The sequence below is a fragment of the Schistocerca serialis genome, chromosome 2 (genome assembly GCF_023864345.2).
Source record: "Schistocerca serialis cubense isolate TAMUIC-IGC-003099 chromosome 2, iqSchSeri2.2, whole genome shotgun sequence".
In the NCBI taxonomy this organism is placed as follows: domain Eukaryota; kingdom Metazoa; phylum Arthropoda; class Insecta; order Orthoptera; family Acrididae; genus Schistocerca; species Schistocerca serialis.
The window spans coordinates 552,329,317-552,352,609 of NC_064639.1; the positions used below are offsets into that span (position 1 = coordinate 552,329,317).

Consider the following 23,293-nt stretch of genomic DNA (forward strand, 5'->3'; position numbering starts at 1 on the left):
GTTTACAAAATGTTTCGACTTTTCTGATTCCCGCGCTTCTCAAAACATTTCAATTGATTTCCATCGAGTTGCATATTACAAAGTTTGAAAACGTAATATATTTAGTGATCACAAAGATCACCGTAGTATACGTACAATAAAGATACCAATTTTTCAAAGAAGTGTTGTAAATCTCAAAGAAATAAACGAAGAAATATTATGCTTTATCATCCTGTTGACGATGATGTCGTTAGAAACGACTGGGGAAGGAAACCTCCCAAAAATTAACTTGAGTGTTTTAGAGACACCACGGAAAACCTAAATCTGGAAGGCCGGGTGAGCATTTGAATCGCCGCCTCCAGAATATGACGTCAGCGTTTTATCCCGTCAAAGAAGTAACGATCACTGATTTCGGGCAGTGAAACAGATGAGTTAGCAACAAGGCTCTGAGGGTAGTGGTTGATGCAGAACATTCTCTTCGCTACTTCCATACTACGGAAATCTCCTGACAAGGATGTCAAGACGATGTGCCGTGGCAAGCTGTCCAAATGGTTGTTTCCGCTCCACGACAACCCCCCCCCCCCCAACTCATTCTGCACAGGAAACACACAAATGCTAGTTCTTTAGGCTACCAAATTTTGCCTCCCTCCCTCCCCCCTCTCTTATTTCTCCTCACCCAGTTACTTCTTCTTATTTCTTCAGATGGTAGACGTATCCAGAATGACGACAAGGTGATTTTCAAGGTGGATTGTTTCCTGAGCAGCAAAAGTGCAGAGTTCTACAACCAAGGCCTCTGCCAAGTCATCTGCAGTTGGGAAAATGAGTTGCACTGAAGGGTGACTATTTAGTAGGGGATTTGCAATTCACGACACAACCGTTTCCCGTCCCCGTCTAATGGTGGCGCCAGTGCGGCTCTTCAATCTCTGCTATCAGTGAAGATGCACATAAGTGGCTGTGCGGTTCTAGGCGCTTCAGTCTGGAACCGCGTGACCGCTACGGTCGCAGGATCGAATCCTGCCTCGGGCGTGGATGTGTGTGATGTCCTTAGGTTAGTTAGGTTTAAGTAGTTCTAAGTTCTAGGGGACTGATGTCCACAGATGTTAAGTCCCATAGTGCTCAGAGCCATTTGAACCATTTGAAGATGCACATAAAAAAATATAAGTAAAATAAATAATTACACTAATAATAAATTTTTGGATATTTTAATTAGGTATGTTGAAAATACTCTGACAGCACATTATGTTCAGCTTAGTTTCCAAAAATCGTATTTCAGGAACCATCTTCATTACACATGAATGCTTCCTTAATTTACGTTGTAACAGAAGTTTTGATTTTTCAAAATTAATTAATGGTGGTGGTGTACTTTGTAAAATTTCAAATATTGCAGATTTCGATAATACAGTTTTCAAGAAAGTTTATTACTTATCAGTTCTTATGTGAGAAACATTTTTTTTATATATCATCGTTTCGAAGATATTCCCTTCAAACATAATATGCCATGTCACATTTCGGGGTGTGATTTACTTCTTAAAAGTGAAATTTGGCACAAGCCAAAAAATACGTACTGCATTATTTTGTTTCCTCTACACACCCGACAAATTTCAACAAGATCGTTTATTGGCATCTGGGAATGTTCCTTTGTGAATGCCCCTTTAGCAAAGTAAGTGTTGTGAAGTATTTGTATTGGATATGTAAAGATTTTCTGATTGTATCTTCATTTGTATCTCTGTGAAGTATTTGTATTGGATATGTAAAGATTTTCTGATTGTATCTTCATTTGTATCTCTTTAAGGTTTTTATTATTATTGGGAGGAGGAAAGAGTTGCCTGGCTCTGAGCACTTTGGGACTTAACATCTGAGGTCATCAGTCCCCTAGAACTTAGAACTACTTAAACCTAACTAACCTAAGGACATCACACACATCCATGCTCGAGGCAGGATTCGAACCTGCGACCGTAGCGGTCGCGCGGTTTCAGACTGAAGCGCCTAGAAGCGCTCGGTCAATCCGGCCGGCTGAGGAAAGAGTTGATTTTGCTTTTTATGTTATTATGTTAGGTGTCGTTAGGGAAAACTGAACGCGAAGTGCTGGTTTCTTTTGTCTTACACATGACCGAGGGAGGTGGCGCAGTGGTTAGCACGCAGGACTCGCATTCGGGAGGACGACGGTTCAAACCCGTGTCCGGCCATCCAGCTTTAGGTTTTCCGTGATTTTACTAAGTCGCTTCAGTTAAATTCTGGGATGGTTCCTCTGAAAGGGCTCGGCCGATCTCCTTCGCCATCCTTCCATAGTACGAGCTGGTGCTCCGTCTCTAATGACCTCGTTGTCGACGGGACGTTAAACGCTAATCTCCTCCTCTTACACATGCTCTCTGGTAATTGTATTACATTCTTATTGTTAATGAAATGAAATTCCAGTTGCTTAAGTGTCCACGCTTGCACAACACCAGCCGAAACCCACATTCACGGAAAATCTGTACCACAGTGTGTCGAGACTAACTAAGGAAGTTCCATGTCACAGCTCGATCTTTTGGAGGAGGTAAATAAAACTTCGTGACTACCCTCAGATTCTGGAATCGAAATCCCGCACGCACGCTACTTTGGAGCGTTTCCCGCTTCAGGAGGCGTCCCGCACGATCGCGGAGCCGCCGCAGCCGGAGGTGGGGCGACAGGCGCTGCCGGCGCCGGTGAGCTGCCTGTCCGGCGTGGCGGTGGCGGTGCCGGCGGGCCGCCTGGGCAACCTGGCCGTGGAGTACGCGACCGCGTGGGCCGTCGCCAGGCAGCACGGCCTGCGGCTCGCCGTCGCCGAGGAGATGCGCCGCGGCCTGTCCGCCGCCTTCGACGGACTCACCGCCGCGCCGCTGTCTGCGCTGCTGCGGAAGCCGCCCTGCCAGAGGCACAACCTCAGCGAGGAGCAGGTGCTCCACAACGAGTGGTACCAGCTGCCGTCCCCGGCGCCGCCAGTCCAGATGGTGCAGTGGGCGCGCAGGCACCACCTGCCCGTCGTTCTCAGGTACCGAGCAAACAGCCTTACTAATTGCTGTTTTGTTTGTTTCGTTCACCAGTTTTTTGGTAATTTCCAAGAATGATTGCCTATCGAAATCGCGGCGTCCAGACGATACATATCGAACGTGCGATAGTAAATCGATCGTGCGAGTCTTGTGGCGGGCGTTGTGTTTAAAGGTGGTCACTACAGCAACGACAAAAGAAAAGCGTTACAAAAATGCTTGTAATTTAAAAGGAGACGACTTACCTTACTCGGCGTCGGTGTTGTCGTCATGTGACAGCCCATCTGATTTATATGCTACAGGGACAATTCCCTTTTTCCCATAGCCAGGGTAAACTCTGCCAATATCACGCAAGAATATCGCCGGAGTGTCGCATGCGTTCACTTTCCCCTGCAATCGCAAGTTGTGGAAGTATAGGTACTGGAACAAGTACAGTTCGTCCCTTTGTCTGGGACGCCTTTCTCTTTTTACGGAAGACTTAACAGGTTTCCAAGGGCGTTCAATATTCTGGGTGTACCCACTGGGGTCATCCGAAGAAACGAACTCCACAGAATGGTTCACGAATTCGTGGTCGAGCCCTTCAGCTTTCAGAGACTTGTGAGACTGAAACCCATCAGTAGTAACTTTAGTACCAGGCAGTATGAAGTGTTTTATGAGACCCACTAAAGTGACCTTGTCTCGGGACAATACTCTGACAACGAAACACTTCCGGGACTCTCTTTCTATTCCACCAAATACCCAAATACCCAATTTCACTTTTTGAAGGTCTTTCGTCTAGCTATATCGTCTAGCTATACGAGATTCGTCTACTTCTACAACTTTATTCGCCCCACCAATTGGCACACTATCATTTGTCACTACCATGTAACAGACTTCTCGGCAAAACCCGAAGTAGTCACACACGGTATTTGCAGAAAATTCAGTTTCTGATGCTTGCAACGTGTACTCTCGAATCCAGCACGATACAAGAATTACACTCGTCTGAATGGATAACTTCGAAGAGTCGAACCACTTGTTTTTCCTGATACTGTTTCGTTTTCCGCAATTAAATTGCAGCGGTATTTCAGTATCGGAAAAAAATAGGTCAAATGGCTCTGAGCACTATAGGACTTAACTGCTGAGGTCATCAGTCGCCTAGAACTTAGAACTACTTAAACCTAACTAACCTAAGGACATCACACACAACCATGCCCGAGGCAGGATTCTAACCTGCGACCGTAGCGGTCGCGCGGTTCCAGACTGTAGCGCCTAGAACCGCTCGGTCACCCAAGCCGGCTCAACATCGACAATCCTCTTACGAAGTGTTACAGACTTTGCAGCACCACAGTCAACACAGTCCCTCCTTCCCTCGTCCGGCAGGACTCCATATTTGCGGCAAAAAGTTAAACAACTCTCAATGCTGGATAAACATGGAATTAGAGTTTTCCATGTCAGAGAATCCGCGGAAGAAACGTCAGGAACACACCGTCTGGGATTCCCAATCAAGTCACAAATAATTAGGGCAGGAATGCAATGTACACGAACTAAAGGAACGACGGAAAACATAAAAATGACGATCACAAATAATTCATCATAACGCCCGCCACGAGACTCGCACGATCGATTTACTATCGCACGTTCGATGTGTATCGTTTTGATCCTGCGACTTCGATAGGCAATCATTCTTGTAAATTACCGTTTTTCTTACTGGTCGGAAGCGGCCCTCCACGAGCTCGCCTCCTACTCTTACCTCTTCACATAACAAGGACTGACACTCTTCCATTTTAATTACACTTACAGAATTTGAAGGTCGGTGTCCTGACATACCCTGTGGTGACAACGTCTATGGGATATCTTGTAATATCGTGTTGGGGCTTCTTTTATCTGGCGTAGTGTGGCAACTCGACGTGGTATGCACCCAACAAGTCGTAGGAAGACCCCTGCAGAAATATTGAATCGTGCTGTCTATTTAACCGTCCGTGATAGCGAAATTGTCGCCGGTGCAGCATTTTGTGCGTGAACTGACCTCTCGATTGTAAAACGATGGGATTCATGTCGGGAGATCTGGGTGGCCAAATCATTTGCTCGAACTGCCTCGAACCGGTTGCGAACAACTTTGGCCTGGTGATATGGCGCATTGTTGTCCATGAAAATTCCACCGCTGTTTGGTAACGTGAAGCCCATGAATGGTACCAAATGCTCTCCAATTAGTTTAACATAATCATTTACAGTCAATGGTCGGTTCAGTTGAACCAGAGGACTCAGTCCATTACGGAGCCACGACCAGCTTGTACATTACCTTGTTGAGAACTAGGGTCCGTGGTTGGGTTCTGCGCCACATTCGAACCCTACCATCAGCTCTTACCATCTGAAATTGGGACTCATCTACCAGTCCACGGTTTTCCTGTCGTCTGGGGTCCAACCGATATGGTCATTGGGTCAGGAGAGACGCTGCAGGCAATAACGCGCTGTTAGCAAAGGCACTCACGTCGGTCGTCTGCTGCTATAGACCATTAACGCCAAACTTCGGTGCACCATCCTCACTCATTGATTTCTGTAGTTTCTTCTGACAGTGATGCTTCTCTGTTAGCACTGACAACTCTAACAAATGCCACTGCTCTCAGTCGTTAAGTGAAGGCCGTCGGCCAGTGCATTCTCCGTGACAATGCATGAGATTTGGTATTCTCGGCACACCCTTGACACTGTGGATCTCTGAATATAGGATTTCCTAACGATTTCCGAAATGATACGTCCCATGCACCTAGCTCCAACTACCAATCCGCGTTCAAAGTCTGTTAATTCGGCCGCGCGGGGTAGCCGTGCGATCTAGGGCGCCTTGCTGTGGTCCGCACAGCTCTTCCCAACGGAGGTTCGAGTCCTCCCTCGGGCACGGGTGTGGGTGTTGTTCTTAACGTAAGTTAGTTTAAGTAGTATGTAAGCCTAGGGACCGATGACCTCAGCAGTATGGTTCCATAGAACTTGCCACAAATTTCCAAAATTTTCTGTTAATTCCAGTTGTTCGGCCAAAATCACGTCGGAAACTATTTCACATGAATCATCTGAGTACAAAAAAAAAGATAGCTTCACCAATGCACTGCCATTTCATACTCTTTTACGCGAGACCGCCGCCATCTTGTATATGAGCATATCGCTGTCCCATGACTTTGTCACCTTAGTGTAAATATCTGAACTAGAATTCTTCTATAAAAGATTTGAAGATTTCCTGCAGCTCGTAAGTGTAACCCATTTAGAACTAACAGAGGCGCCCGTAGCTCAGTGAGTTGTGTAATAAGTGTTGTGATTGTGAAGTCAAAGGTTCGTTTCTTCCTAAATGCCACTTTTTTTGTTTTATTTTAATTTCATATCTATTATTAAATGGATCATACCAATTTTGACCTGTAGTATTGAAACATGTACCCTCACAAAAAGAGAATCATCAAGGCTGCAAGTGTCAGAGATGAAATTTCTTAGATCCACCATCCAGAAGACCAAGATAGACAAGTTAAGCGATGAGTATGTGAGGAAAGAAGCCGGAATAAAGACATCCCTATCAGATAGAATAGGCGCATCTAGACGTCGCTGGAACAGGAATGTGATGAGAATGGAGCCAACCAGAATAGTCAAAATAAATTTGGAAAGACAGGTAGATGGAGAAAGGCCTCAAGGAAGACCTCGAACCCGATGGATGGACTTGATTAAGGCTCATCTAGTGACCAGAGTATGGACAGTGGATGATGTTCTCCGTGAACAGGACGAAGTGGAAGAGTCTCATTACCAGTACCTGGAAAACTGGAACTCTTAAATGATGAAGATGATGATGATTTATTATGAAATGGAAACATTAATTAGCAAATAATGAAACATTATGTATGGCTGAAAATAACATTTTTGTTTTCTACTATTAATTGCATTAAAACGAGTATTCACAATAAATTAATATTTGTTAAAAAAGTGCAAAACACATTTTAGGAAATAAAATACTTTTTTATTTATTTCTAGAAATCGAACAGTTATATACAGGGTGTTAGGGGTATAAATGCAAATATTGAGATCGTTGGTACCTTAAGATGTACCCATTTCAGCGTGTTAGTGATTCTTTCTCGGTGACTAACGGTCTTCCTGCAAACAGGTTACATAATTCTCTATCCGATGTTTTATATGCGGTCATAACTGCACCACTAAGTGGACTACGCCAGTCAATATAGATTAACCATTTTGTGTCCACATGCCCACACTTGAACACCTGACCTGTTGTCCAGGAGAAAATAAGCTTTAATGGCTTGCTCTTGCCACACGTACTTCGAGGTACTAACTAACCTAAAAACTAGTACTACCAACAATTATAATTTATTATTTGTCTGGAAATGAACTGAATACTGACGAAATTTAGTTCGCTACCCTGCCCTCAGTCACCAATAAAAGTGTCTGCACCTTATCCTTAACACCCTGTATATAAACGGCATCGCAGGTGGAACAGTCAATTTCAGGGATATGACAGGAACGATTATTCAAAGCAAAAAATCTAGTAAGCGTGGGCTCTAAAATGGGTACCTTAAGAACTGTCAGCACTATCACATCTTCGGTACTGCGCAACGAATCTATTCTACTGCAAGCTCTTTGCTTTCCATATTTTGGGAGGAGGTAGTCGGGACCAAACCAACAAAAAATTTTCTGGTAAACATGGGCTCTATAATGTATATCGTAAACGTTATGAGCATTTGTTCAGTAGTAGAAATATGTTTCACAGTCTTCGAGATGAACTGCTTGTAGCTCTTAAGATATGGCCGGCCGCTGTGGCTGAGCTGTTCTAGGCGCTTCAGTCCGGAACCACGCGGCTGCTACTATTGCAGGTTCGAATCCTGCCTCAGGCATGGATGTGTGTGATGTCCTTAGGTTAGTTAGGTTTAAGTAGTTTTAAGTCTAGGGTACTGATGACCTCAGATGTTAAGTCCCATAGTGCTTAGAGCCATTTTTCTTAAGATATGCGTTTAAGGATGAAAGTATTTTTCGCATAATGTGTCACTGCCAAGTAACATAGCTCGATGAAACTTGGGCCATACAGACAAAGAGCTGCTAGAGTATAACTGAACATAAAAACTGCATTGAGTCGAACAGAAATGACAGTTTTATTTAAACACTTGTAAGGTGTCAGCTTGAATGAATGTAATTTCGCACCTTACATGAGATTTTACATATCGTAACAAACAGATGGATACGTCACCTGACATACTTTAGGTGACCAGTTTTGCCTATCAAAATGTACAGTATGTAATGCAGAAAGGTATGGCACTCGTCTCGACAGCATTAACGCTTCGAACCCAAATCCTACAATCCTACATGTCAACGAGCAAAAGGTGAAAAAAGCTACTGGAAGGAATGGTTTAGTTTGGGACAGACTCAAGTTGTACATCCACGGCCCGCATACAACAAAAGGCTTCTGACAGGAGAGACAACGAACGCACCAGATGATATATCGAAGAGAGCAGGTAACGTCCCAGCGCTGCCTGCGATGGAGAAATTCTTTAGAAAATTGCGTTGGGAAATTTCCAGATGGATACAAAAAGACCGGACACGCCCTTAAAAGAGAGTCGGATTGACTGACCACTGGAAAGGTCCATGCTGCTCTCGTGATGTACGCGTGTAACTTCTAGGCGTCAGTAGCGGGCACAAAATGTCCAATTGGCTGAAATAAACTCGGAAGAAGGAGAAGTGGCGAGAGCACGGCGCAGTTTAAAGGTAGGTGGGGGTAGTTTCCACAAGATGAAAGGAACGCTCCCATGCCATGATGCGAAGTACGAAAGGACACAGGTGGGAGGGACAGTTTTTGCTAAGAAAGACAGAATACTGAAAACTTCAGGGACTCTCCTCTGAACCAGCGTGAAGTGTAGAACAGGGCGCATCACGATCTGTATGACGCCAAAAGAGGAATATTGTGTGAACACTAGGAATTAGGTGAAGATTCGTTGTGCTCCGATAGTGGAGAAAGGGAACAGCCACGTAGTTAATTGTTCTTGCGAGAACTGAGAGGGCGTTGTAGTATACACTCTGCTCCATCTATGCTCGTGTATATCGCCATATTTTGCAGACTATGGATGAGTGCATGTTTTCTCGCCTAACGAGAAACATAGGGCAGTCTCAGCTGATAAAATCAGTAAAGATTTTGATTAGCTTTTCATAGGATTTTCAGCCAACAACACGTCGCAGCTACAGGTAAATGCCGCTGGCAGAAGCGTAAAATTATTGGATCAGCAGCTTGCGTCCACTGTGAACATGAGCAACCTTGAATAAGTTTTGCATATCTTGTTACAAAAACTAACCATCCTCAGTAGACTTGATTGTCATCCTAAATAGTACTGAACATAGAACCGGAATCGGATGATTTGACGTAATATTGGCCAACTCAGACAGTGCTTCACTGTCTAGATGTAAGAAAAATCTTGTAAAGAACCTTCTATTTAAATTTTATATTGTTATGTTCAGTGTTATTTCTGCTAGTCAGGACGTTATATGTTATCTTGACAATTGTCCTGAAATTGTCATGTCACAATCTAAGTAAACCAGTGTGCTTCATTGACAACGATACAGAAATTAAACAAATTTTGTACAGCTAAACACCGATATGCTCTGTCGTAGAATAAGGGTTCACTCCTCACCCCAGTAATTTATTCTAGTGACGCTAACGCACTCACAGGGTGTTTTTGCTGATACCTGACGAATGTGATAAGGAATGGAGTGTCAGACAATAATTACACTGAAGTCACCGCTATTCATGGTGGTCCCCTGGTGACCTTACTTAATAGGTGAACGCTGCACATACCCTCAAATGGCGAGAAGTGGCGACACGTAAGGTAACCAGTAACATTCTCAAACGAGATCGTTTTCGTGGTCCAGGGTTATGGTGTGTGGGGAGACATAATGCTGCATGGGCATACTGGCGACCAGTTCTTTGAACACGGTACAATCGCAGTCAACGTTACTGTGAAACTCTGCTCCTTCCCCATGTGCGTCTTTTCAGCGGTGTATACGCCCCTGACTTCATTACTATGGACGACAACGCGTGACCGCATCGAACAGTGCTTGTGGAGAAGCTCTTGGAACGAGAAGATATCCTTTCAAGGGACTGTCCTGCCTGTTCCACCACCAAGTTAAGCCATTCAGTTAGCACGAAGCGTCACGGAGACGCTCAGACAGTTCTGAGAGCATTCCTCGAAGAGTCAACCACTATATTGCTTCCTCCTAAATATATCTCGCGCAAATTAGACAGATTCGTGCCCATACGGATGCTTACCAGCAACCGTTCTTCCCGCGAACCGTACACTACTGGAACAGGAAGAGGGGGATGTAAATGGCTCTGAGCACTATGGGACTTAACATCTATGGTCATCAGTCCCCTAGAACTTAGAACTACTTAAACCTAACTAACCTAAGGACATCACACAACACCCAGCCATCACGAGGCAGAGAAAATCCTTGACCCCGCCGGGAATCGAACCCGGGAACCCGGGCGTGGGAAGCGAGAACGCTACCGCACGACCACGAGATGCGGGCTAAGAGGGGGATGTGACACTAGTAAACAATGTATACTTCACTGCACAGCGAAAGGTGGCTTGGCGGAGTACAGATGCAGCTGTAGGTAACTAAAGGTCTGGAATGCATCGTTGTGGAGCCAAGAACGTAAAACGACAGCCAGTGAGCGACTTGCTTCGGAAAGTTTGTCCGGTAAATGAACATGTTAGGATGTGATACGCTGCTGCTTGCTGTCTTTACGAATTAAAGGCATTATTGTACTTTTAGTGTCGTTAATTTAATAGTGCAGCTTTACGTAGTACACATCACAGAAAATTTCTTTTAATTTTATCAAGAATGTACACGAATTTGAAGTTTGTCTAGCCTTGAGTATTCAGCTGCAACCGATATTTTCAGCTATTTTAATTAGTAACTTCTCTCTTTAGCATAACAGGTGTTGGCTGGTGCAAGTTAGCTTAAATCGACACACTCCTAGTCGCGGATGACATGTCGTTTTATGATATTAATTCCACAACGATGCATTTCAGACACATAGACATTTGAAAAAGTTTGCTGGTTTCGACGTTCCCTTCTTTGCCCCAACCTTATTATCAGCTTGTTTTTCTGCACCCTGTATGTGTGAGGTTTGATGCTATGAGTTTGGTGCAACAGATGTGCAAGAGAATGTGATGGACTGTGTGTCGGGTTCTGCCTTCGAAGAATTGTAGAATGCAGTGGTTGAGTGGCCAACGGCTCGACATATCGAAGTCAGCGAGATCGGTTTGTGACAAGTGCGACGGTTCCTCAAATGTCTGTACAGTCAGCGATATATGTTTTTTTTTTCTTTTCCTTCCAATTCCTGAAAAGCAAATTTGACGCTCTGCTATTTTGGAGCTATAAAATTTTGCTTGAAGTGTGATCGTTCCTTTGATATTGAACGTATTTCGGAGAGAAAACGTGGTTTTCAATAGAAGTTGGGAAGACTACTTTGATGCAGTATTTCTGCACTTCTATATCGCATTGAAACGCATTATTACTTAATCGACTCATAATTTAACGTTCTGTATTTTATGTCCGTGTGCACTTTTAAACTGATAGCTTAGTTTCTGACAAATCGGGGATAACTGAAATGGTGCAACATTTTCGAGATTTCTTCAAAATGGAAGACATACTCTGAAATCAGGGCAAACTCGATTAATCATAACGGCAGCATGCTTGAGTAATAAGAAAAAAATTGTTCAAATGGCTCTGAGCACTATGGGACTTAACTTCTGAGGTCATCAGTCACCTAGAACTTAGAACTACTTCAACCTAACTAACCTAAAGACATCACACACATCCATGCCCGAGGCAGGATTCGAACCTGTGACCGAAGCGGTCTCGCGGTTCCAGACTGTAGCGCCTAGAACCGCTCGGCCACTCCGGCCGGCTGAGTGATAAGAAACAGTTTCGTGAGCGACACCAAATTGTTCCAAGGCGTCCTCTTTTTTTAATCTAATTTTCTTGGCCTACACTGAACTGTCCGGTGATAGTAATCTACTGATTGTTCTGATATTGAGCAAGCAGCAGGGATGCAACTCGCAAACGACGGTGCATTTGTTGATTAGTGACAGATATCATTGCGTTTGCGTCAGCCTGAAATTGTGCGTGCAGCACAATGTACAGCACAACCAGGATGCAGAAACTGTTTTTGTGTTGCGGGATAGGCGTCACGCTCTTTATGTGCGTTGGCGTCACTTCCGCGGCTGCGGGTGCGTCCTGTGCTGCCCTTTAAGCCGTCGGCACACGGGACGAGGCACCTAACGCTGACCTGTATGCAGACGGGACATCCAGCGCCACGAGACACAGCACTATCGCCACATGGAACTATCTGGTTAATGTGATTACGGGTTCTTAGCGTTCTCCAGCAGCCGTTGTCGACATCTCTGGCTCGCAAACCATACGATTTGTTCATGAAAATGGACGCGCATAGAATTCCTAAGTTAGCCCTGTTAAGAGCCGCCGGCCGCGGTGGTCTAGTGGTTCTAGGCGCGCAGTCCGGAACCGCGCGACTGCTACGGTCGCAGGTTCGAATCCTGCCTCGGGCATGGATGTGTGTGATGACCTTAGGTTAGTTAGGTTTAAGTATTTCTAAGTTCTAGGGGACTGATGACCACAGTAGTTAAGTCCCATAGTGCTCAGAGCCATTTGAACCATTTTGTTAAAAGCCACACTTCCTCTCTTGACCATATGCTAAACATACATGATATGTATTCGCAATTGCGAATATGGGCAACCATCAGCTGTACAATGGAATGACGACCGTGAAAATTTGTGTCGGACCGGGACTCGAACCGGATCCCCCCCGCTTATCGCGATCAGTCGCGTTACCATTTGGCTATCTGAGCACGACTGACTGCCAGACCCCAAACTTCCGCATGTCGTCAACCAAGTGTCTGCAACCTGTATCCGTACATCAATTATGTGTATTTCTGTATAGGCGACACATTTTAATTGAAAGTCGCTTGCCCGGCTGTAGTCGCCGTAGTGCCTGTAAGACAGCTGCAGCATAACGCAGTTGCTTGAGGCGCTACGTTACGGAACCGAGGTCAAACCGGAGAAGCGTTCGTGTCCTGCTTTTTTTTCACTTTTGCTTTTTCTAAAAGGTTGTGGCTCTTTCTTATGAAATTAAAAGAAATAATATCTGTAATATCTGATGTTATGTAAATATAAGTGCACTCTCTGTCAAGAGTGAGTGTGTTCCAGCTGATGAGCTTTTATGATCTGGCGTCCTTACTGAGTGGACATGCATCTTCCATTTTTGTCTTATTACTTCACGGATACAGAAGTTATTCTTTATGTACCCACAGGCGGAACAACGTAACTAGCATTACGACAGTGCGGTGCCTATGTTGTTCTGAATTACGATGCAATGTTCCTTTGGACATGTACGCATGTAATAAGACAAAAATGAAAGATGCATGTCCACTCAGTAAGGACGCCAGATCATAAAAGCTCATCAGATGGAACACACTCACTCTTGACAGAGAGTGCACTTATATTTACATAACATCAGATATTACAGATATTATTTCTTTTAATTTCATAAGAAAGAGCCACAACCTTTTAGAAAAAGCAAAAGTGAAAAAAAAGCAGGACACGAACGCTTCTCCGGTTTGACCTCGGTTCCGTAACGTAGCGCCTCAAGCAACTGCGTTGTGCTGCAGCTGTCTTACTCATAAAAAATCATAACAAGAATGACACGTTTTCATGAATCTTCAATGCGTGGTTGCCTTCCTTAAAACGGCTTACTCCCATAACACGCGAGCTACAGCGCGAAAACAACTTTCTTTAGCTTACGCCTAAATCCCGCAGCGATCGCAGGGTCGACGTGGTTACAACGGATTTGGCAGTGTTAGTTTTAGGGGTGGCCGGATGGCCTTCCTGCCGCCACCTCGTACCCTTTCCCCCCCCCCCCCCCCCCGGCCGCCCCCCCCCGAGACGGGATCAGTGTACCCAACTGTCTGCGTCTAGTGTAGATTGTGAAATAGTGCGAAAGTGTTTCAAATGTCTGCGACTCGCGTAACTGAGGCTGAACTTAGGGACCAGCTCGGTATTCACCTAGGGGGATGTGGAAAACCACCTAAAAACCACATCCAGACTGGTCGGCACACCGGCCCTTGTCATTAATCCGCCGGGTGAATTCGATCCGGGGCCAGTACAGCGCGAAAACAACTAAATACGAGAATTCTTTTACCACCAATATGACGTTTCCCGTCATTTTATTACAAACAGTTATACCAATAATGATTCGTTCTCGAGACATTCGATGTGCTGATGATTAGAAACAGCATATATTCATAGGGTGTAAAGTATACCATAGAACCCACCAACAAATACAGTATATCGTCTTACTTTCTGCTTGTGACGCGTGGGCCGTTCTGGGGGACGTTCTTGGTTCTATTAAGTAGCACGTTGCCCAAATATCGCAAAAGTTCTACGACTACATCTACATCTGTATTCTGCAAAGCTTCTTTCCCATTCCATTCACTTATGGAGCGCAGGAAGAATGATCAAATGGCTTTGTGCGTGCTAATTTTATCTTGACGATCCCTATGTAAGCAATACACAGGGGATTGTAGTATATTCCTAGAGTCATCATTTGAAGCTTGTTCTTAAAACTTTGTTAGTAGACTTTCTCGGAGTAGCTGACGTTTATATTAAAGAGTCGGGCGGTTCAGTTTCTTCAGTATCTCTGTGACTTTTCCCCGGATCAAACAAACCTGTGACCACATACGCTGCACTTCTCTGTGTGTGTTAAATAAGAATCTCCTGTAAGTCCTATTTGGTATGGGTGCCAGACATTTGAGTAATATTCTAGAACCGGCCGCACGAGTGATTTGTAAGCGTTCTTCTTTATAGTCTGATTCCACTTCCCCAGTATTCTACCATTCCATTTCGTATCCCTGCAAAGTGCTACACTCAGTTATTTATATGAGTTGGCCGATTCCAACAGTGGCTCATTGATATCATGGTCATAAGAACTACGTTCCTTTCGTTTTGTGAAAGTGCACAACATTTTTAAACATTTAAAACAAGTTGCCAGTCTTTACACCAAATTTAAATCTTATCAAGATCTGATTGAATATTTATGCAGTTTCTGTAAGACAGTACTTCATTATAGACAGCCGCATCATATCTTTCTTTTGCTTGTGCCGTTTTTCCCCCGAATACGCGTGGTCGGCATGGTTAATTGGATGTGGCAATGTTAGTTGAAGGGGTGGGCATTTGCCCTTCCTGGCTCCAACCCGTACCCCTGGGGAGGAATGAGTGTACCCCAACTGGCTGCGACTAGTGTAATCCATGGAATAGTGCGAAAGGGTTCAGATGTCTGCGAGCCGTGTAACTGAGGCGGGACGTGGGGACCAGCCCTGTATTCACCTAGGGGATGTGGAAAACCGCCTAAAAACCAGATCCAGGCTGGCCGGCACACCGGCCCTCGTCGTTAATCCGCCGGGCAGATTCGATCCGGGGCCAGCGCGTACCCGAGACCAGGAAGCACGCGATAGCGCGCTCGGCTAACCTGGCGGATCAGACAACCGCATCATATGCAAAATTAATATTAATATTGCCTGCAATGTCATTAATATACAACATGAACAGTAAGGGTCCCAAAGCACCTCCTTGGGGCACACCCGAAGTTGCTTCTACATCTGACAATGACTCTCCACCAAAGATAACATGCTGCGTTCTTCCTCACCAAAGGTCCTCTATCCAGTCACAAATTACACTTGATTCGACATTTGATGATACTTTTGACAATAAGCGTAGGTGTGGCATTGAGTCAAATTCTTTTCGGAAATCAAGAAATACTGCACGTACCTTCCTGCCTTGATAAAAAGCTTTAAGTACGTCATGGAAGACAAGTGCGAGTTGGGTTTCACATGATCGATGTTTTCGGATATGTTGGCTGGCGTGGAGGAGATCGTTCTATTAGAGACAACTCATTATTAATTTGTGTTTCACGTGACGAAATGGCTCCTCGACGTAAAATAGCAGGAAGTGACGTCACAAAACTGGTAGAGCGCCACGTCAGCGTCAGCTAACTCGTCCCCTGCTGCGCTCGCCTGGCCTCGCCTGTGGCAGCCGGAGCACGCGGCGCGTCGGTGAGCACAGCCGGCTAACTCGTGCCTACTCAAATATCAAGGCTCGAGTGCCGGATATGCCGCTCGCTGATTTATACAGGGGTTTTCATAATTAAGAGCGAACTGAAAGCATACGGTAACAGAAGCAAATACATTCCAAAATTCAGTCCACAAATGCAGCCGGATGGCGTCTTCGCCAACCGCCAGTTTTTCGACAGGTGCACACCGACCGACCGACAATTTCGTGGTAGCCTACACACCTCCCGACCGACTGTACTCAGTGATTACAGGCCGCCCTGTTCTGATTTGTTTATCTTAGGTCCGTTATGGTATACGAGATCCCGCTCGGTTTCACACAGGAACAAAGAGGGCGATTTGCCTTGGCTGTTTTAGAGGTAAGAAGGCCAACAAAAGCCAAGAGAAAGCCGTGGGCAAAGAAGTGACTAATGCAAGGAAAGAAATTCTCCCACATTCTGCTACTTAAGCAGCAGGGATCCGATGATTTTTCGTAATTATTTAATTGTAGGATGGATCATGCATTCCGGAGCTGTTGAATATCATGAAACCATTCTTGACGAAAAAGAATAGTCATGAGAGAGGCTGTAAGCTGAGGGGAGAGGCTGTTTGCTACATTGATTCCTAGCGACTGGCAGAAGTTAAGACGACCTCAGATTCAGTGCAGTTGTAATCCCCTTACCGATTTATTTTCTAAAATGATTCCTGAAACCCGCAACGCGGTTTGTAGTGACTGAGGAAATACTTCGTGGTAATACAAAATAAAAAGAAATTCATGTAAACTTATTTATTTATTTATGTCGGATAAAAGATGATCTGAAAGTTTAAGAAACTCATTTTAAACTCAAGGAAGAAAGACTATACATGGTGGTGGCGCACTTCATCTAACAAATACAACGGAAGATATGTAAAAAACGAAGCACATGGCAACTGTTGGGCCTGTAAAAAAATAAGCCACGTTCTTCTATTCATAGCAGAGGGCTTGGATATAGGCTGGACGGACTTCTCACCATTTATAACAATGAAAGAAGTATATTTTATGAAGTAACGACCTTTGCATGTCGATATTTCCGTTTTTAGACTTTATTTCCTTTAAGTATCGGAAATAAAATATAAAAACAGAACTACAGAAGGTGGACGGACTTTTATTCTCTGTGTAAGGCATACGAAACCATGACAGACTCGTAGAAAATGAAAAAAAAGTGCTTCATTTCTTGCATGTATATTGCTGTGCTCCTCGCACGACGTGTCCCACAATCATCTGCAGTCTCTAAATTTCTCCAGAAACTCTCTCCTTAAAGTTATGTCAGCTTCGCACCCTGTCATGTATATTATAACAGTATTTAATCCCATGTGCAGTGACAAAAGACGAATTTTTGCGAGGGGGATGGAGTGGAGGAAGGGGGGCGAAGCGTCAGCTGTCGGGTACTCCTACCCTCCCGACATCTCGATGAGGAATGTTGGTCGCTCGGTCGGACAAACCGTCTACACACGTCCAGTTTGTTCAAAATGGTTCAAATGGCTCTGAGCACTATGGGACTCAACTGCTGTGGTCATAAGTCCCCTAGAACTTAGAACTACTTAAACCTAACTAACCTAAGGACAGCACACAACACCCAGCCATCACAGTCCACTTTGTGGGTCGGTTGGTGCGTATGTAGGGCATATGCAGAAAGACAACACACACACTCAAGTAGAGTAACCATAGAAGCAAAGATGCGCAACATCAGAAGTTGTCGATAGTGAATATTAATTATCAGAAAGTAAGCAAACAACATCAAGCCTGTCCCTCTGTTGTTTGGCTAAGGAGGGAACGAGATTTAAGCGTGAACCTTTACTTCTGCTAATAAGAACACTCGATGATTTAATCTTAACTGCCTCCTTATTAACATTAATCCAACAGCTGCAAACGCGGGCTAGGATATCCACGTTGTTACATTTCATAGGGTAGTCGGTACAAAGGCAGTGTTACGTTGTAGAATATTTGCTCGGCTGTTGTAAGCGTATATGACGCTTACGTTCAATACACTGGTCCTCCATGGTCCCGATGGTCCGACCCAGGCCTGGAAAAGCGTGGCTGTCCAGCGAAAGATTTTGCCTCAAACAACAGTGGAGCGGCGCCGTCACGGTCCCCGAATCATCCAGAGCCATGTCGGCCATTTGCGGGGACGACCGTCAGCCATTTTAGATCGTGAACCCTACCTAGTCCTGCTGGGGGACGTATATTCCATTCTGAAATGGTTCCTACTGGTCAACTGCCCTTTGGTTAACACCTTGTGTATCACTACCATCACCATAATCTTTAAATGAAGTGTCGTGGCACATTTATAGCTGCCGAAACCGCAGTTAAGCATGTTTTTTCCTTAATTACGACCGATCAAACAGACGTAGAAATTTCTTCCAGATGCTTTCTTCTTCCAACCTTCACCGATGAGCCAAAATATTACGATCACCTCCTTAGTAGCGTGTTGCTCCTCGCTCCCCCTTTTGGAAGGCAATACGGCATAGATTATGCGTGACATGGATTCGACAAGTGCTTGCTACATTTTTGTAGTCTTGTTCATCGTGTTCAGATCAGACGAGTCTATGCGCAGGTCACACAACTTTCGTAAATTACCGTATTTTACTGTGCACGGTAACATCCTAGACGTACTCCATCGTGTTCAGATCAGGAGAGTTTCGTAGATACTACATCAACGTGAGTTCACTATCTTACCCTTCAGACCACTGTAGCATGAGTCTGGCCTTGTGATACGGACTGTTATACATCGCCGTCGGGGAACACGTGAAGCACGAGAATCTGCAGGGGTCCGCAAAAATGTTTGCATAATCCACAGCTGTTATGGTGTCTTCGATTATTACAACAGGTCTATTAGAAGCCCCAGAGATTATCATACCTCCTCATGTAGCATAATACTACCGCTACCTGCCTGCATCCATGATGCGTTGCATGCTTCATTCAGTTGGTTGACAGTGTATTGAACAAAACCCTCAACCTGGTGTGATTCATCTGACCGGGCGACATGTTTCCATCGATCAATGGTCAGATCTTGATGGTCCGCCCCTAGCAGTTGTTTCTTGGCAAGTATTCTTCTCACAATCTATCCTTCAGTGTAATTGGAAAAACGAACTTCTTCATCTGATTAGGTGCAGACACGTTTTAAGTGAATCATACCTTCCATGAACTCAGATGTTAGCTCACATCTCCATTAATGAACGGATAATTAACATTCATTATATATAGAGTGTTCAGAAATTCCCGTTACAAACTTCTACGACTTGTAGAGGGTAGTGAGTACATAATATTTTGATTAGGAACCCATGTCCGGAAACGTCAACCAATGATGCTACAAAGCGTCGAAGTTTCAGGCGCTGGCGCCTGTGAATCTATTTATATACAGAGTGATTCCGTAATGATATTATCAGCTTTCTAGGATGATGGAGACGGATAAACGTATCAATTTGAGGTAAGGGTCCCTGGTTCCGAAACGAACGAATCGAAAGTCACAAGCGAAAATCGTTTTGATACCTCTGACAGTGGAATAAATGTACCTCTACTGTTGTTGCTAAGACTGTGGGGTATGTAACAATCAGAGATGGTAGTATGGACAAAAGCAAGAAACAATGTCTAGTAAACATGGGCTCTAAAATGCATACGTGAATAGCTGTGAGCACTTGTTCAATAAGGGAGGTGTGTTTCACTCTAGCAAAGATGAACAAATGATCATAGCTCTCGTTCATTTCCAAACCAGGGACCCTAACTTCAGATTGATACATTTATCCGTGTCCATCATCGTAGAAAATTTGTAACCTGGTAAGCTTTCTATAAAATTTGTGGGTGGGTGAGAAAACTGAGTATACTGATTTCAAAAACTTTCTCCTCATGAACTTGTCCCCCTTCTAACAGCCGTGTACCGCAAGTCTCTAGAGGAACGGAAGGTTCCAAATGATTGGAAAAGAGCACAGGTAGTCCCAGTCTTCAAGAAGGGTCGTCGAGCAGATGCGCAAAACTATAGACCTATATCTCTGACGTCGATCTGTTGTAGTATTTTAGAACATGTTTTTTGCTCGCGTATCATGTCGTTTTTGCAAACCCTACTCTGTAGGAATCAACATGGATTCCAGAAACAGCGATCGTGTGAGACCCAACTCGCTTTATTTGTTCATGAGACCCAGAAAATACTAGATACAGTCTCCCAGGTAGATGCTATTTTCCTTGACTTCCGGAAGGCGTTCGATACAGTTCCGCACTGTCGCCTGATAAAGTAAGAGCCTGCGGAATATCAGACCAGCTGTGTTGCTGGATTGAAGAGTTTTTAACAAACAGAACACAGCATGTTGTTATCAATGGAGAGACGTCTACAGACGTTAAAGTAGCCTCTGGCGTGCCACAGGGGAGTGTTATGGGACCATTGCTTTTCACAATATATATAAATGACCTAGTAGATAGTGTCGGAAGTTCCATGCGGCTTTTCGGGGATGATGCTGTAGTATAGAGAGAAGTTGCAGCATTAGAAAATTGTAGCGAAATGCAGGAAGATCTGCAGCGGATAGGCACTTGGTGCAGGGAGTGGAAACTGACCCTTAACATAGGCAGATGTAATGTATTGCGAATGCATAGAAAGAAGGATCCTTTATTGTATGATTATATGATAGCGGAACAAACACTGGTAGCAGTCACTTCTGTAAAATATCTGGGAGTATGCGTGCGGAACGATTTGAAGTGGAATGATCATATAAAATTAATTGTTGGTAAGGCGGGCACAAGGTTGAGATTCATTGGGAGAGTCCTTAGAAAATGTAGTCCGTCAACAAAGGAGGTGTCTTACAAAACACTCGTTCGACCTATACTTGAGTATTGCTCATCAGTGTGGGATCCGTACCAGGTCGGGTTGACGGAAGAGATAGAGAAGAGCCAAAGAAGAACCGCGCGTTTCGTCACAGGGTTATTTGGTAATCGTGATAGCGTTACGGAGATGTTTAGCAAACTCAAGTGGCAGACTCTGCAAGAGAGGCGCTCTGCATCGCGGTGTAGCTTGCTGTCCAGGTTTCGAGAGGGTGCGTTTCTGGATGAGGTATCGAATCTTCCCCCTACTTATACCTCCCGAGGAGATCACGAATGTAAAATTAGAGAGATTCGAGCGCGCACGGAGGCTTTCAGACAGTCGTTCTTCCCGCGAACCATACGCGAATGGAACAGAAAAGGGAGGTAATGACAGTGGCACGTAAAGTGCCCTCCGCCACACACCGTTGGGTGGCTTGCGGAGTATAAATGTAAATGTAGATGTAAACGTGTACTTAGATATCGTATTCTATTGCTGAGCAAAACTGACTATTGGTTGGCCCTGTGTTGCGCATGTGAACAGTGACGTGAAATAAAACTGTAAACTACATGAAATGCAAAATTTGAATTACAGAAAGGTGAAATCTGCCTGAAATAAAAGTGACTTACCTCTTCCTCAGCATGCCGGTTTTTTGTGTCTGGAATACTGACGTTCTCGAAAGCAAATACAAATCATTAGATGGAGCAGCTGAAGATAACTAATCTACTCTAAATTTCTTTGTTAGGAACAATTCGTGTAACGTAAGTTGCAATACACACACAACAAAATCTTCAAAGTTTACTATGAATCATGGAGGTGAGTTTTACTCTAAAGAAAATCCTTTATGAGAACTCAGACTCTGATTATTGAGAAAAAGACAGCAGGATATAAGAAGACTCCAACAATTATAAAATTCTCTCATTACAAAAATGGCAAACATCCCTTTAAAATTCCTCCAAAATTTTCTCCATCAATATAAAGAACAAGGAAGTATTATAATAATGTATTCCAGATAGCTTCTCCTAAATTTACAAATAACAGATCTTTTTCTCTGAAAAACTCAACTCCACGCTACTACGTCTCAAATAAGAATGTCCCAGCGCTGCACAGCTGACGAACTAGCAAGTCAACCACAGATAAAACTAAACACAGACCAAGGATCTTGATAGCTACTCATACAGTGCGCTCACTCTTGTTTGTCCCAGTACAGTAAAGGTGAATTATATTACGGAATCACCCTGCATAGCCAGCAGGTGTGACCGAGTGGTTCTAGGCGCTACAGTCCGGAACCGCGCGACTGCTACGGTCGCAGGTTCGAATCCTGTCTCGGGCATGGATGTGTGTGATGTCCTTAGGTTAGTTAGGTTTAAGTAGTTTTAAGTAGTTTTAAGTTCTAGGGGAATGATGACCACACATTTACAGGCGTCGGTGCCTGTAATTTCGACGTGCTGTAGCATCGTGACGACGTTTCCCGATATGGGATCCTACTCGCTCCCCTGTACAAGTACTAGAAGTTTGGCTCGAGAATTTCGAGACACCCAGTGTCTAAGAGCGAAACGGACAGCAGCAGTGAAAGGAACAACGACGAGTGACGTGGGAGTGCATGCCAAAATGTTGATGAAATAAACGTTTGGGATAAAACATCGAGGGTGCAAGAAAGACGCGAGTATTGCAAGTGTGGTGTCACCGCCAGACACCACACTTGCTAGGTGATAGCCTTTAAATCGGCCGCGGTCCGGTAGTATACGTCGGACCCGCGTGTCGCCACTATCAGTGATGGCAGACCGAGCGCCGCCACACGGCAGGTCTAGAGAGACTTCCTAGCACTCGCCCCAGTTGTACAGCCGACTTTGCTAGCGATGATTCACTGACAAATTACGCTCTAATTTGCCGAGACGATAGTTAGCATAGCCTTCAGCTACGTCATTTGCTACGACCTAGCAAGGCGCCATTATCATTTGCTTTTTATCTTGTGATGCATGTACTGTCAGACCGATGTTTACCAATTATGGATTAAAGTTAAGTATTCCAGAAGCTACGTATTTTTTTTTTTTTTTTTACTAGACTCAACTCCTTTAACTGTTCCAGACCTCACGCCAGCCTGCGTGAGCTTAAACGCGTGCCTTTCGGCTATCTCATAGTGGCTTGGCTGTCTTGCCAAATCACAACAGCAAGTAAAATTATGGAACAGATTTTCTTTGACAAATTGTTGACTATGATTAATCAGTGTTGTGCAATCCGCATAAGTCTTGTATGTTAACAGTTGGTGCCAACAAAAAAGTGCAAATAATAGTCAACAACTTAAAACAAATGATTGTGTGTTTCTTTTTCCATTCCATCATTTTTCCACAAATCATCAACA

General features: G+C 44.3%; 1 protein-coding gene across 2 annotated transcripts in view; it reads left to right on the top strand.

The window, feature by feature from the left end:
- The first annotated feature begins 2,773 nt into the window (after positions 1-2,773).
- Positions 2,774-23,293, top strand: part of LOC126457558 (galactoside 2-alpha-L-fucosyltransferase SEC1-like) — a 55,158-nt gene continuing 34,638 nt past the window's right edge. For both annotated transcript variants that reach the window (XM_050093970.1, XM_050093971.1), the window contains exon 1: positions 2,774-2,989. In XM_050093970.1, coding sequence (XP_049949927.1) covers positions 2,790-2,989 — 200 coding nt within the window. In that variant the 5' untranslated portion in view covers positions 2,774-2,789. The remainder of the gene's footprint in view (positions 2,990-23,293) is intronic.